Here is a 16,425-nt window from a genome sequence, read left to right as displayed (position 1 = left end):
GGAAGATCGAATTTAATTTTAGCGTATGTTACTAAATTTAATGATTTCTTCCATGCTGGTATTTGATAAAACTTGAAATAAAATTAGATTATAATCAGTTTATTTTAGAGATTTTATTACAGCTTGAAACAGACAAAATTGTACTATGATAAACATACTTATAACAGAGGGGAAGAGATTTTACTACTTACATTTTAAATATCAGTTCATACTTAATCTGAAGTTAGAGATTATTTTAGATTAAATAAAGTAGTAAAAATATGAAAAATTGCCATTTCTAAGTATCTTTCAAAAGCTGATATGTCAACTTGTACTTAGTGGAGTTTTGAACCGTATTAATATGTTTACTGTTTTATTATTTCGGTGTTAATAAAATATCAAACAGACTAATTCATTATTCTTTTTTTTATATGCTTTAGTCATTTTTGCCCTTCTTCTTGCCCTTATCATCTGAAGTAATAGTCATTCTTCGGCTTCTTTCATCTTCTTATGAAAATATTATTTTAAACTCATTAAGAAAATTCCGCAGTATATTAAAATATCATCGAAAGACTATTAGTGCTTGCAGGACCCTTACTGAGTGTTTTCAAATGTACGTACTGTCAAATTATGTAAAAATAATAAGAAAATAAATAAATAAAATGAGTTTTTGGGAAATTTCTCAGAAATGAAATCAAATTTCCAAACTTAACAGGGAAGAAAAACTTTTTTGAAAGAAAAATTGGCAGTCATCTAACTTGAAATATTTGTTTGTTGTATAAATGAGGTATATTAACAATACTTTTGATGTATGTTTTCAGAAATAACATTTCTTTTTACGACTATGAATCATTTAGATAATGAATGCGATATAATGAATATAGAAACAAAATATTTATAACATAATAAATAAAAGAACATTGCATTTGTAACAGTCTGTGAATAATTGAAAGCAATGAAATATCAATTTTGGAATGGTATGTAGAATTTAAAAATCACTGTCTTGTATTAAACTACATAAATTGTCATTATTAAACTAATAGTTTTTAAATTAATAAATTTTTAATAACTGAACTACAATAAAAATAATTATTAAACTAAACAATGCAGGCATTAGTTTTATAAGTATTGTAGATCCACAAATAGTATGTTGTTAAATAATTATATTTATGGGCAATGAACAGAACAATTCACTGCACTAATCGATTTTCTCCACTTTTTGAAATATTTTACTTATTTCAGTATCAAAGCTTTTTGTTAAGTCATAACTTGTTACTTTTATAATATACTTAGAAATAATAAAGATTAAAATCACTTACTGATAAAACATTTTATTAAAAGGTTCATTAATGAAATTTTTGAAACGTATAAAAGCTGTTTCTTCTTAGTATTTTATGGAGTTAAATTGAAGTGAAACATTCGATTGCAACGATTAATTTAGGTTTTCAGTTAAAATTTGATTGAAATTGAGTTAGGTTGTCTTTGAGAACAATAACATCTTTTAACTGAATTGGAAAAATTTATTAAAATATATTGGATATATTAGTACATAATAATTAGGATCAAGTCACTCTTTATTTGCGGCTGCAACTTTTTTTAAAAGCAGATTCGAAGTATGTTAATTTGTTCAAACTCAAAATTATGTACAAATATCTATAACCAACTTGTAAGTCAGGGTATGTAAATGCTTACACAAATCATTGTCGTCTGTTATATCACTAATTATAGTTTTTAAGGTTTATATGCTTTTTATTTACTAACAAGTTGATTCTCTTATTTGCTGTTTCACCCATTAGCCAATTTTTGACTTGATGATTCATTGATTCCCTTCCTTTCATTTCTTGTTTTTTTTTCTTTAGCTAAGCAAGAATCATTTCTAGAAACGTTTTCTATAAAGATGCGATATTAAAATATAAGACAAAGATGACTGTTTTAAATAGCTTTAATCCATATTTTCTTTCCTTCGACTAACGTAGGTATAACAATCTACATTAGTTTATACAAACCTTGAATAATTAATTAATAGTATAAAATATAGAAATAAGGAGATTCTTGAAATACCAATTTCATTCTTAGATTATTAATTTATAGCAGCAACATAAGGTAAATTAATATTTGTGTGAACAAGAAAAAGCTGTTATAGCCAATTATGCTATACATTTACCGGGGCTAGACAAAATTATGGAAACACTTCTATGCAAACACTTTTTTTGATCTTTCTCAGAAATTACTTTGAGAATAATTTTATAAGTGTAGAAATGTTTAGGTCATGCGTTTCCTAATACTTATCAATGAAATTTAAAGCTTTTAGAGCTTTGAGGAACGGCTATAAAGTGCAAACGAAAATTAGTGCTTTTGAACACTCTATGCCAAGACATGTAGCAATAAACGTTTAACTTGTAACAATTATTTTAGTTGTTATATCCGATAGTAGCATCAAATTTCATAAATCTAGCTTAAATATTTGTGAAAATATGAACATTTTTACAAAAAAAACTAATTTTTTAATCTTATGTTTTTTTTTTGTTATCTTTCAAAATATTAAATAAAATTAAACAAAATTTCTGGAGCAGTTCAAAATTAATAACAAAATTATTGCTTTAAAATTGAAGAAAAATTTGTTTAAAACTGAACAAGATATGAGTAATTAAAGTTGTTGTTTCATAATACGCTTGCACGGGAAAAAGTTTAAAAAAATGCTTCTTTAAAATTTTGTAGTGAATCGTATTTGTCCACTAATTAAAAAAATTCGATTTGAATATCTTTAAAATTTAAGAAGTTTCAAACAGTTTTCTAAGTAGTTTTCGTGGTTTTTAATAAAAATGATCAAAATAAGGGATTTTCCACAAATTTCATTTTATACAATTATACAAGATTTATCAAAAATGTCACTGGCATTGTTGGGGATCATCTCCTCTAAAAGTATCTTCCATTTTGCATGTTTTTGCTCCTTATACATATATTCCTTATACATATTTCGGTGCATGAATGATTATCGTGAGGTATCGTCCTTTGTTATTTAATTTTGTCTTATGATACAAAATAGTATTTGTAGAAAACCCCTTATCATTTTGAGTTTCTATTAGAAAGTACAAAAACTGTTTAGAAAATTGTTCGAAAATTTTTAAATTTCTAAAATAATCACATCGGTTTTTTTCATTAGTTTCTAAATACGATTCACTACAAAATTAAGAAGAAAAAAATTTAAATTTTTTCCGCACATGCGCAGTATGAAAGAACTACTTTAATTATTTATATATTGCACAGTTTTCCACGAATTGTTTTCAAATTTTAGAGCTCAAATTTTGAAATTAATTTTAAATTGCTCTCAAAATTTTGTTTTATTTTAATGAATATTTTCAAAGTTATAGCAAAAAAAGAAAGATAAAAAAATTAGTTTCTTATTAAAAAATGTCTATATCTTCATAAATATTTAAACTAGTCTTATAAAAATTTGTGCAATTATTGCATATAATAACAAAAATTATTGCTACAAGTTACAAATTGATTGCTACTTTTGTTTTGTATCGGATGTTCAAAAACTCTATTTTCCGTTTGTAATTTATTGTCGATCTCTCAAACCTCTAAAAGCTTTAAACTTCATTCATATGTATAAGTAATCGCATGATCTAAACACTTTTGAAGTTATAAAAGGATTTTTTAACTATTTCCTGAGAAATACCAAAAAAATGTATTAGTATAGAAGTGTCTTCATTATTTTGGCCACCCACTGTACATAAATTTTGATATAATTTTAAACTTCCTTAAATATTGAATCTAAAATATAAAATTTTAATTATTTTAACATTTTGACTGTTGAAAGCCAAGTTATTTTTAAAAATTAATACATTCGTATGTCAAAAAATTACTATGATTGTAGTCTTTTAATGAATTACTTTTCGAATTATCCTTAATTGTAGTGATTTAATTATGTAATTTCTAAAAATATTTCTCCCTAAACATTTCGTTAGATTCGTAAGTCGTTTAGTAAAACGAATTTGTAGTTCTTCTTAAAAAATTTTAAACATCTACACATACAATAATTTTCGTGAATAATTGTAAATCGGAAATAGTATTTATTTATTTATCAGAAGGCAAACAAATATGGAATATTTTTTACTTTTACGTTTAGCATTTTTAACATAGTTGGAAGAATGAAATACTACCACTATATAGAATATCCTTAATTAATGAGAGAAAGTATATGAAGTATTATTTATATTTGGCATATAGAAACTTAGTCTTATGAGCGATTTGATTTCCTATTTTTTTAATGAAACGTTTCTAAACTATTAAATAATATCTTAACTAAGAGAATAACAACAAGAACTATGTAAAAGAGAAAATGTGGAAAATATGTAATATATCTTATTTTCAAAACACAGAAACAGAGATAATGAAAACGTTTCTTTAAAGGAAAAGTTATGGTGAAAAAATTTTATACTATGAGTTGTAGATCTTGTGTATAAAACGCTATCAAATGTATTTCTTACACTCATAATTTTTTAGACTAACCACAGCAGTTTGCAGTTTATAAAATTTTTATAATTTATTGAAGACCAATTTAAAAAATTTAAAAAATTTTCAAAATGTGCCTCTAATACAGGGTGTCTCTGTTAAGCGTTTCAGAACTTCTAAGAGGGGTAGGGGGCATCCTGACGACTCGAAATCATATAGCAATGTGGGGTCGGAAATGCTTTCCTGAAGCGGTGACGTACACAGACGCACCATAAAAAAAGAGACCGTAAGTAAAAAATCGCTATAATAATACATTGAAAAAATTATATGGTACATGGGCCAAAGTAAGTGTTCGAAGTTTCTGCCCCCGGCTACAATGTACACCTCACATCTCCGGCGCATGGACATTTGAACATTCTGCAATACTCCAGGCATATCTCGCAGGCAGCTACTGCGATTCTTGCAACCAGCATTATCAACAGGGGTGTCATAAACCAGTGTTTTCATATGACACCAGAAGTCAAAACATGATAGGTCGGGTGACCGAGGAGGCCATATAATTTTTTCAATGTATTACAATAGCGATTTTTCACTTACGGGTCTCCTTTCGTTATGGTGCTTCTGTGTACGTCACCGCTTCAGGAAAGCATTTCCGACCCCACATTGCTATATGATTTCGAGTCGTCAGGATACCCCCTACCCCTCTTAGAAGTTCTGAAACGCTTAACTGAGACACCCTGTATAAACATTATGCTTCTAATATAATGGATGAAAATATAGTTTTTAATACTTTTCAACAACTGATAATAATGAAAAGGTTTTATAGTAAAAGGAATGACATTTCTTTTATTAGTTGTTAAATTTTTTGATGTAATTCTTTTAAATTTTATTATTTACTCTCTTATAAATGTTTTGCAAACAAAATTCTTTTATGAAATTGAAAAAATTATTCTCTACCCGAAACTTATCAAAATATATGGTTCTAAACAAATCACAATTTTTTTAAATTTAAAAGTTGATTGAAGAAGGAAATGAATGATTTGAATTGAAACAAAAACATGTTTTTAAAGCATGTTACCTTATCATATTTAAGTTAGTGAGTCTTCGAAAAGATTTTAGGCGTTCTTCATCTTTAATAAATTTGATTTGCTTCGGTGTGAGAAGAATCATGTCCAGCACGTTTCTTATTAAATTTTCTTTCAATTCTCGATCAACTGCCGTAGAAGCACCAAAGCTAGGAGTGCGGTTAACCTGCAAATTAGAAGGTATTACTAAGTTCTTCAATTTTAAAAAATCGGTGTAAAATCAGATTTTTTAAAAAAAAATTTCATCCCTCAACCGTTTCTCTTTTTCAAAAAAAAACCCTAAAAAATTTCGGGATGAAACTGCTATTCAGTAAAATTCAGATTTTTCAGAAATAATTTGGATTTTTTCAAAAAATATTACAATTTATCATTCAGTAGTCAAATTTATTAGTGTATAAATTTATATAGTTTTACCTATAGGCACATAACTTTTGTGTCATTCCTTTATAAAATATATATTAAATTATTATGTATAAAAGTTGTAAACAACATTTTTGAATACGATAAGTTTTATAAAGGAACAAAATTTCAACCATATTTTTTAATAAAAATAATTTATACGTCCTTAAAAATTCGATTTTTTAAAAATTCTTTAATAAAGATCCCATTCAACTTGCAGCGTGAAAATTTCTACTATAAAAAATGATGATAGTGAATAAAAATATTTCTACAATGAAAAATTATAATCAATTAAATTATGAAAACAAAGTTTAACATTCACAACAGATTTCATTTACAGAAAAGGCTTTATTTTGAAAGAAATCCTACTTTAAAAATTGCTAATTTGTCATAAAATCTTTTACCATAGCAGTTTTATAACTAATATATATATATATATATATTGAAAAAATATGAATATGAACAATATTGCATGATTTTCAAGTGTTTTTTTTTTTTTTTTTTTTTTTTTAAAGATTTATTGGGGTCAACCCAATAACTCTGCCTAAAATGTGCACTCTTCTAAATCATTGAATATAATTATTTATTAAAACTTTATGGTTTTGAAGCCTTCAAAAATTATTGCGATGGAAATTATGAATTAAATAAATCAGTTTAATATCAGCTTTAAATGAATTTTTATATGGTCTTCAAAAATGTTCTTGCAAGACAAAATTCCAAGTCCAAACTTTATCCGTACATTTTTTAAATTAAATAACTCTGCTAATTAAATTATTTTTAATTAACTCTTTACAATGTTTTTTTTCCTATAATGAATCATTCCAGTTCCAATTTCATCAGCAGAAATGGTTAGTTATCGTAATGGAAATTACGAATTTAAAAAAATATCCTAAATCGAATTTATTATAATGTTCTTCCATGATGAAATTGTCAAGTTCCAAATTTATGTGAACAATATCGCAATCAATAATCAAATACATGTCATAAAATAGCAAAAGAAAAACATGCGCTGTACTAGCTTGCCGAGTGAAATTAAATTTTTTCTGTATAAAATAAAATATCCTAAAAAAGAGAGAGAGAACTTTTGAGCTTTTAGTCTAATGAAGACATCGAAATTTATGCAGTTAGGCGTGGGCTTCCAAGATGATTAATTGCACTTTCCCAAAAGCAATTTAATTAAACAATAACTGAACGCGTTAGGCTCTGTCATTTTGCTGAGAAAACTAACAAGAAAGACGATGGTGAGGTTGTAAAAGGGGAAGAAAACAAGTGCTATGTCGCGACAATTAGCCGCCGTTGCCAACAAAAATTCTTATTTTTCAAAAATCTTCGTCATAAATGAAAATATAAGACAACGTAAATAAATATTTTAACCTTGACTTATAGGAAACGTTAATAAGTTAAATTTACACCCTTTTTCCCTTGCCTTAAAAGTTTTCTGACTAAGATCTACATTGAAATTGTTTTTATTTTATATCTTAACCACAATCGCAGACGTGTTTGTGGTTTTGGTAAAAAATAGATCCTATTGCATACATTTATATTTTAGGCTCGTTTTCTTAAAAGCAAATTTGAAGAATTACGGTAGATGGTTAGTAAGATCTCCAGGTCATTGGGAGATTTACATTGGTAAACAACATGTTATTTGTTTATGGTAGATTTTAGAACATTATTTCTGTCTGAGAGATAAACCTTAATGGAGGAATACACGATATATGAGATAAAGCTCATTTTATAGATGTCTAAGGAACATTTCGTAACAGTATGCAATCCATTTCTAAATAGTTTTAAGAATGTTTCTGAAACTGTTAAGGGAGAAAAACACGATTCTCAAGATTTACCGGAAATAGCTCTTGTACTTGTTGCATTTTGTAGAACAAATAATTAAACATGACTGATGATCAAGAACTATAAATTTCATTTCTATTATATGCTTGTTTATGAACTACTCGCTGAAGATTTAAAATATGATATTTGAAGATAATTTTCGTAATTTAGACGTAACTGTACACGAATATAACACACACACACACACATATATATATATATATATATATATATATATTTTTTTTTTTTTTTTTTTTTTTTTTTTTTTTTTTTGAAAACGAAATTCTTTATAAAATGGCTTTTTTAAACAATAGGGAGAAAAACACGATCCTCAAGATTTACCGGACATAGCTCTTGTAGTTGTTGCATTTTGTAGAACAAATAATTAGACATGACTGATGATCAAAAACTATAAATTTCATTTCTATTATGTGCTTGTTTATGAACTACTCGCTGAAGATTTCAAAAATGATATTTGAAGATAATTTTCGTAATTTTGACGTAACTGTACGAATTTCATTTTCTTAAAAACAAAATTCTTTATAAAATGGCTTTTTTAAACAATTATTGTAGTTGATTATTTAAAAATTAAGCATATATGGGATAGGTTGCTTTGTTTAATTAAAATTTTAAGTACACGCAAGAAAACTTAAGTAAATTCCACGGAAATTTAATATTTTTTATCCATTAAACTTTTTAAAATTATTATTTGCTTATTTATTCTTACCAAAAATAGAATTGTAATGGAGAAAAAAATGTTAAGACGTTATTTGAAATCTGATCTTAAAACAGGTGAGCTAAATTTATCCTCAAACGTTTTTAATTTTGTAATGATCAGTCTCGTTTAATTTAATTATATGTTTTTCTTTTTTTTCGCATAACTTAAATATTTAAACAATATTGGGTGGTTTATGCTAATTAATAATGAATGTAGTAATAAAATTATAAACATATTCTTAAACACCAACAGTCTTTGAAAATAAGCAAATTGTCGAACTAAAAGTTTAAGAAAAATTTCGCATATACAATAAGAATATGGCAAATGGCTTCGTGTTAATATAAATCATTGCATTCAAAAATAGTATTTTATTCTATTGCACTAGTGACTTACTTCTAAAAGATAGGGCTTTGTTTTGTCGTCCAGAAGTATATCAAAACCCAAGACTTCGTAGCAGGAAGAAATAGCCGATGTGCAGGGAAAAGTTGTCCTGTAGATGTGTTGAAGTTCTGGAATAACTGACAAGATTGTCTTCACAATAATCTCTTCAATAACTAACCACGTGTCAGATACTGATAGCCCCATGCCACTAAAATAATTTTCTAAATCGGACAATAATCTGGTCGTGTGACGAAACAAAAATGAATGTTAAAAAGCAGAAATAATAAGTAAGAGTAAGTTTTAAGATATGCATATAAAATAATGGAGCACGTTTAATTACTTTTGAATATTAGAAAAGTTTTAATTCTGCAAAAACAAAGACTGTAATTTGGTTATAAGTCAACTATAATGTGGCGAAGAATTTCATTTAAAATGGTATTTTGAAAATAGCATCTCCTTATATAAGAGTAAAGCACTTTCAATACAGCCAGTTGTCCGACAAGCATGTTATGTGGATTAATGCTTCACAATTTCGGTATTAATTTGTTCAGGCATGATGCTATTTATTTATTTATATATTTATAACCATCGTTACACAGACGACCCAATTTTGGGTTGACGACTACTAATGTTCCAACTCCGTAGCCTTGTAATTTTGAACCCAATCCAGAAGACAAGGGAACTCCTGGGCTGAGAGAAATTTGCCTTCGTGGACTTTTTTGATGGAACTAACCCGCATTTGAGTTACATGGAGAGGAAGACCACGCGAACTTCTCACGGCAAGGGAACTCTAACCCATGATCCATCTACCACTGAGGATATTTCACGTCAGAACTTTGATCGATGAGAGCCGGGTGCGAAATTCGTATCGAGCAGCCATCGCTGGAATTCGAACCCAGTACACCTCATTGGGAGGCGAACGCTCTATCCCCTGAGCCATCACGATGCTATAATGGGATCAGTATTGTGCACCGACCGTCTTTACTTCCCGATGATCTGGTGTTAATCGATCTGATGTTTATCATATGGACTATTTATAAGATTTTGCATTGAACTCAATATTAAATACATTATTATAACATACTTTGGAGCTACTTTTCAGTTTTAGAGTGTTCATATGAATTATTTTCAGATAAACTGGTACATAAAAAAGCTAGTTAATAGTTCTTTATTTTTCATATTATAACTCAGCATTTTGAATAATACAAAACAAACTTGTATGAAAAAATACAATTAAAAGATTTTAAGTGGAATTGGTAGAATATATATCAACTAGGAGGCTCCGCCCCCTGCTCGCTAACGCTCGCCAACCCCCGAGAATTGCTACGCAATCCTATGTGGTTCACGCCGTGAACCATGGCTCGCTGCGCTCGCTCGCCAATGAACACAATGTTCTAGCACAAAGACATAATATATTATCATCAAAGACATAGTATTTTATCATCAAAGACACAGTATTGTACTTATGTAGAAGAATTCTACCAATGTTCTTATTGGCTTTTAAAAAAGTATATTAGCTATTTAGATTGTACATGGTGAAAAAATCAAAACATTAGCTAAATAAGAAACATATTAGCAAAATAAATTATCAAATATTGCTTCACTAATATTCTACATTTTAAAGCGTGAAAATTCAATGCATAAATAAACGCGAAATATAAAAAAAATTCAATGCATTCAATACAAACACTTAAACGTTTTTTAGACGTTTAGGTAGCTCCCAGTAGAAAAATATCAATTCAACAGCTGCCTTTTAAAGCATTCTCACTTCAATTAATTAATTAATTCCTAAGTGAGTTTAAATTAAATATTTTCATGTTTTTAGTGCATGAATCTGAATTGAACAACCTGATAATGCTCACTCTGGTTATTGTTATCTGGTTGCTCACTACGTGCTCTTGCGCGCCGAATCCAATCAATTAAAAATGAAAACTGTTGCCAGCGCGAGAAAAGAAATATCATCGGTTTTATTGATACATACATACATACATACGTACGTATTAGCGTTTTATATAATATAGATAATACTAAAACTAACCTTTTTCGATGTACCTTTTCTAAGAAACTTCTCCTGATATCTCTTTGAAATTTTTCGGGATATTTGAGATAATATCAGTTTATATCGCCACAACTTTACTTTAAGATTTTAAAATGTTAAATAATTGTATTAAATATTTTAAAATCTTAAAACTACGTACTATAAGATTAATTAGCATAACTTTTGTGTTTCAAAAATACTGATTTAAATTTAAATAATTTTGCAAAATTAAGAAAAAATATCTATGCTACTTTTTGCAATTTTCTGCTGGTTTTTCATGGAAACTTTTTTCTGAATTCCTGTTGATAGCATAATTAGTTAAATGCATTCGCTTTTCATTCTGTAAACAAAAAGAATAAATTAGCATGTTTAATATTTCAGTGTATCGCTTTTTACATTTTAAAAATCTTTAAATTGGAAATTGAACGCTCAACAAATATTTAAATCATTTTTAATCTTTATTTTAAATTTGAACTTTCTTAGTAATTGAAAAAAAAAAAGAAATGAAAAGAAACGCAAGTTGATCTTTGTTTTTGAAGCAGTTTTTACCGTTCATATAGTCTATCTTCTTTAGTAAGTTTTTAATAATCAAAATATGAGAAAAAAAGAAAAGCATAGTCGCAAAATCTTGCGTATATGCTAAAGTGACCACACGTCCCGATTTTGGCGGGACAGTCCCGCTTTTTAGTGGACTGTCCCGCGTCCCACCGATTTTTAAAAATGTCCTGCTTTTTAGAAAATATCTGCATTTCTTATTTTAAATGTACTGTAAAAATATATTACCTATTATTTATTAAGTATTATGGTGAATATAAAGAAATAAAAAATACATTTAAAAAAGCACGTAAAATGCATGCAGAGTAAACTAAATTAGGCAATGTACCGAGTTAGATTTACTCGGTGGTGTTCGATCATTGTCGTTACGTCTCGACTTAATTCAGATAAGTGCAGACAGTGCAGTTCGTTGTTTTCAATTTGACGTTCGGTTTGTCTCATTATTTGATTGACGAAGATAATGAAGACGAAGAATGATATTGATTGACGAAGAGCAATAGTCGCCACAACGTAACGGTCAATAAGGCAAAATTTAATACTCTTTTTTAGCCTTTGTAGTAAATTTTTTATTCATTTCTAGTATTTACCCACAGAATAAAAGATGAGTAAAAAAAGAGAATGCAAATTTAATGAAGAGCTAAACAGAGAATTTCAATTTATTAAAAAAACCAAAATAGACTATATGGTACGGTGTGATAAATGCAATGCTGAATTTTTGGTCTCACATGGTGGAAAAAACGATATTATTAAACATCTAGCGACAAAGAGGCACAAAAGATTTTTGAATAATGCTGCTTCTTCGTCTGAAATGGAACAGTTTTTTCGCACTGCTAGCTTTGGCAACACGGAAAAACAGCTAGCATTAGCGGAAGGGCTATTTGCTTTCCACACCATAAACCTTGATCTCGAAATCAAAGTTTCATATCAATGAATTCTACGTCGCAAATGATCAAAACATTATACGACAAAAAATATGCATGTGCAAGGACAAAAACCGAATAATTATTTGTAATATTTTTTCACCATATTCGTTTTCATTTCGTGCAGAAAGAATTAGGAAAATGCTCATTTATATCCATGAATTCTGATGCTTCCAACCACAAAGATTTAAAATTATTTCCCACAATTGTTAGATTTTTTGATCCAGAAACAGGAATTAAATATAGAATATTAGATTTTGTTTCATTGCCGAGTGAAACTTCACAAATAATTTTTGATTCAGTAAGTACTATTTTAAAAAAGAATAATTTGAACATATGAAATGTTACAGATGAAAAAATTTAATGTTGGTTATCTGCAAATGTGGAAACAGACAAAAAATGGACCGAGGACTTCATTTTAAACAGAATAATATTCCTTATCAAAATATTTTGAAAATTGTAGAATTCGCGCTCTCCCTTCCAGGAACAAATGTAGCAACAGAACGTGTTTTTTCTAGTATCAATAAAATATGGACAACTGAAAAAACGCGGTTGAACATTAAAACTTTAAAAATCTATTTTAAGTGTAAAATATAATTTGACAAATTCATGTGAAATATTTCACGACATTTTAATAAATGATCCGAATCTATTGCTAAGTATTCACTCAGATCAAAAATATGACTGTGAAAGAAAATCATAATTTTTTTTTAATAAAAAATTTAATTTGATTAAAAATCATGATGTTCAAATTATTATTTTTTACAAATATTTTTATAGTTACCTATAATTAATAATAAGTACATTTTTATACAAGTATACGAATGCATACAATAAAATATATATAACTAAATTGTAATTCTCATTTCATCCCATTTGTCCCGCTTTGTCTCAATGAAAATGTGGTCACTTTAGTATATGCCCAATCACTGCAAATCTGAAGACTCTGTTATATAGTAATTAAAATTATGAATGAGAATAACAATAAGAGACACTTAGAGTTATGGCATCAACCTTGCCCCCATTGAGTAAAAAAAATAACAGTTGGGATTTTAACTAACACTTAATCATTAATTACTCAGAAAAAAATGAGAAATTTTTTTTCACAATTCATACTTTTAGAATACAAACTCAATTCTTTTCTATAAATTAAAATTTTTGGAAAATCTCGTTTGATCTCGTTTCTGAATGACTGTGTATAAATGTCAAGTGTAACCCCAGTAAAAGGGCTTAATTTGTTCCTTTTCGTTGGCAACAGCAATGGCACCTTTTCTTTAATGAACGAAAATTTGGATCACTCAAAAATAAAAGCACTATGCAATAATCATTCCATGAATAAAGATCAAAGATTAAATCACGGGATGAAAGAATAATTTAGTGCTCAGCACTTTTCGACAATATTTGAATAATTTTTTTAAAAATTTAAATGGATTGTAATATTTTTACCTTTTATTCAAACAGCAACCAAGGAAATTACAGGCAATTGAAATATATATAGTTGAAATATATATAATCGAAATATATATGTAATTATCGAGTAGTATAGACGGGTCATATTTCTTATAACATTCAATATTTAGTTTAAAACTTATATTTTAAATTAAAAAGTAAAAAAAGAAGCATATTTTTTTTATTCGGAACTTTACCAGTTTAAAATGTGAAAATATTTGCATACTCAACAAGTAATATTTACGAAAAAAAAAAAGCTTGGGAATAAACGGCAAGTGCAAATCATTAGTATCAAGCTGATATTTAGTATAGATTTATTGACAAAATCCATTCATTTTGCCCTGTGTCCTGAATTTTAATTTCTGACATTTTACATGTGTCAGTTGAAATAGCAAAATATCAGCCTAATATTGTTTGTAATCTCGAAAATTTCTTTTGTTCTAAATTCATTTTTTAAACGAACGAATAAGATAGATAGCGTTTTTTTGTTATTTAAATTGCAAGTATCTTTATTTATTTTAACAATACTTTTTATTGATATTCATTTTGACTATTTAGTGTATTACTACTTAACTAAAGACGTTTGAGCTTCCTTTCCAAAGTATATACAGTAGGGCTCCGATTATCTTAGTTAATGTGGACCACGATTAACTCGAATAACTGAAAAACTCGGTTGAAGCGAAGAGTTTTAGAAAGGAAAGAAAAAGAGTAGGTATAAATGCATTATACTTAACAAATGTACAAAATTTCTACGAGTACACCACATATAATTCATATTATAATTAAAAAACTTACTCGAAAACACTCGAAGAGCATACTTTACGAGAACGAAAGAGTTTTTACTTAAAAGTTTTTACTTTCATCGTTTTTTTTATTTTACATTACTTTGGCGCTTTTTTGCGGCAATATTTTGCCATTATTTTAGGGATAACAGGAAGGCTGGTGTCGCCTCTTTTTGTTGTTCTATATAATCAAAAGCACTTTCGATAGCTTTTAGTTCATTTGTATGCGAGATTTTTACATGTTGATTTTCATCGTCACTGTCTTCATCATCTTCGTTAGATTTATTTTTATTATTGACGATATTAACGATCATTTCATCGGGTCAAGTTGTTTGATTTCGTTTTCCTGAGTGTTTGGAAGATGAAATTCAGAATTTTTTTTCAGCGGTAGTTTTAAAATTAAAAAATAAATTAGAACAAAAAAAATCCTTGAAATATTTGATAGCTCGGTTAAAGCGGAAACTCGGATAATCGGAACTGTATTTTGTCTCAGAAATGGTACTTCAAATTTCTACATAAATATTGCTAATAGGATATTGCTACGTTTCGTTTCATGCAGAATAGGTTATTCAATAATCAATTCTGTTTCATGCACTAAACAGTTAATCTTTGCACATATTATGTAATAAATAATGTAAGCATTTACTTCCAGGATAAATTCCTAAAAGTGCAACTTAAAAACTTATGAAAAGGTTAAAACAAATAAATTTTCTACTTACTAAATTGGTAAAACTAGGTTTCTTATACAATATAGTCGCCAACCGAATCAATCCTTCTTTATATAAGTATATTCGCAATGGTGTGACAGATGTAATTAGCACATACAAACGAAGATCCATTTTGAAACCATCTATTAAAAATGGCTGTTAAAAAAATCGAACATGTAAACACTTTCTTCGATTTACGTTTAAAATCGTTACGTAAACTTCATACATTATTAATAAACTCGATGATTCTCAAATCAGTAAAACTTTTTAAAAAAATTAACAATTTGCATTATAATTGCCTTAAATCGAATTTTTTTGGGTGTCAGTATATATTTTTTTTAATAAAACCACAGCAAAAATATTTTATTATAAAAATAAGAACTTTATAAACCAAAAGACTTGCTAATACACTGAGAAAAAAATATGGTCAAAACTATCAGACTATGGTAAAATGTACGGTGTTTCTGGCTTTATGCGAACACAAAAAAGCTCGGTAGTTTTTACCGAAACGCTTTGGCAATGATTTTGATAAAATTAACAAGAAGATTTTAAAATACATGATAAAATTTTGCTAAATGTGGTAGCGTTGGTAATTTTATCATGATACCTTAGAAAATGGCATTAAAAGCATTTATTCGGTTAAATTTACTCTTCAGTTCTGTACTTTTTTTTACTTAATAAGTGGTAAAAAGAGCTATAATTTCGAAAATCAGGATTTCCGATAGACCGTTGCCATATGAAAAAATTACCAAATGAAACATGCCATATATTTCGGTTTTAGTAACCAGAATTATGTATAAGATGTGTAAATGTATATGTTAAAATCAGAAATGTCAATACCATATACTGCGATAATTTTCCAATATTTTATTTCTCCGTGTACGTTGTGGCAAATAAAATTATAAAGAAACATAAAAAGTAACCGAGTCGCAGGAATCATTTAGATTTTTTTCAGAAAGGGTTTCATGTTCATGTTTTTTTTTCAGGAATATTTTTCGTTTAAAAAAAAAAAAGAAATTTTTGATGGAAAAAAAATTTTTTTAAGTAAAATTTAGGAAATATACAAAAAAAATCCGCTAATTAAATCAATTGTAATTGGATATCCCTTTAAAACTGTTTTGCAAACT

At 27.7% G+C, this 16,425-nt stretch overlaps 1 protein-coding gene across 1 annotated transcript in view; it reads right to left on the bottom strand.

The window, feature by feature from the left end:
- The window catches only part of LOC107452805 (tubulin polyglutamylase TTLL6), a 31,127-nt gene that overhangs the window by 2,306 nt on the left and 12,396 nt on the right, over positions 1 to 16,425 (bottom strand). Inside the window, exons 6-9 of the mRNA XM_087162780.1 lie at positions 15,311 to 15,454; positions 11,137 to 11,225; positions 8,860 to 9,085; positions 5,516 to 5,688 (exon numbers count right to left, since the gene is read on the bottom strand). Coding sequence (XP_087018906.1) covers positions 5,516 to 5,688; positions 8,860 to 9,085; positions 11,137 to 11,225; positions 15,311 to 15,454 — 632 coding nt within the window. The remainder of the gene's footprint in view (positions 1 to 5,515; positions 5,689 to 8,859; positions 9,086 to 11,136; positions 11,226 to 15,310; positions 15,455 to 16,425) is intronic.

This window comes from Parasteatoda tepidariorum, chromosome 5 (genome assembly GCF_982258835.1).
Source record: "Parasteatoda tepidariorum strain Cologne lab strain chromosome 5, Ptep-v5.0, whole genome shotgun sequence".
NCBI classification, from domain to species: Eukaryota; Metazoa; Arthropoda; class Arachnida; order Araneae; family Theridiidae; genus Parasteatoda; species Parasteatoda tepidariorum.
This window is presented reverse-complemented; position numbering and strand designations above follow the sequence as displayed.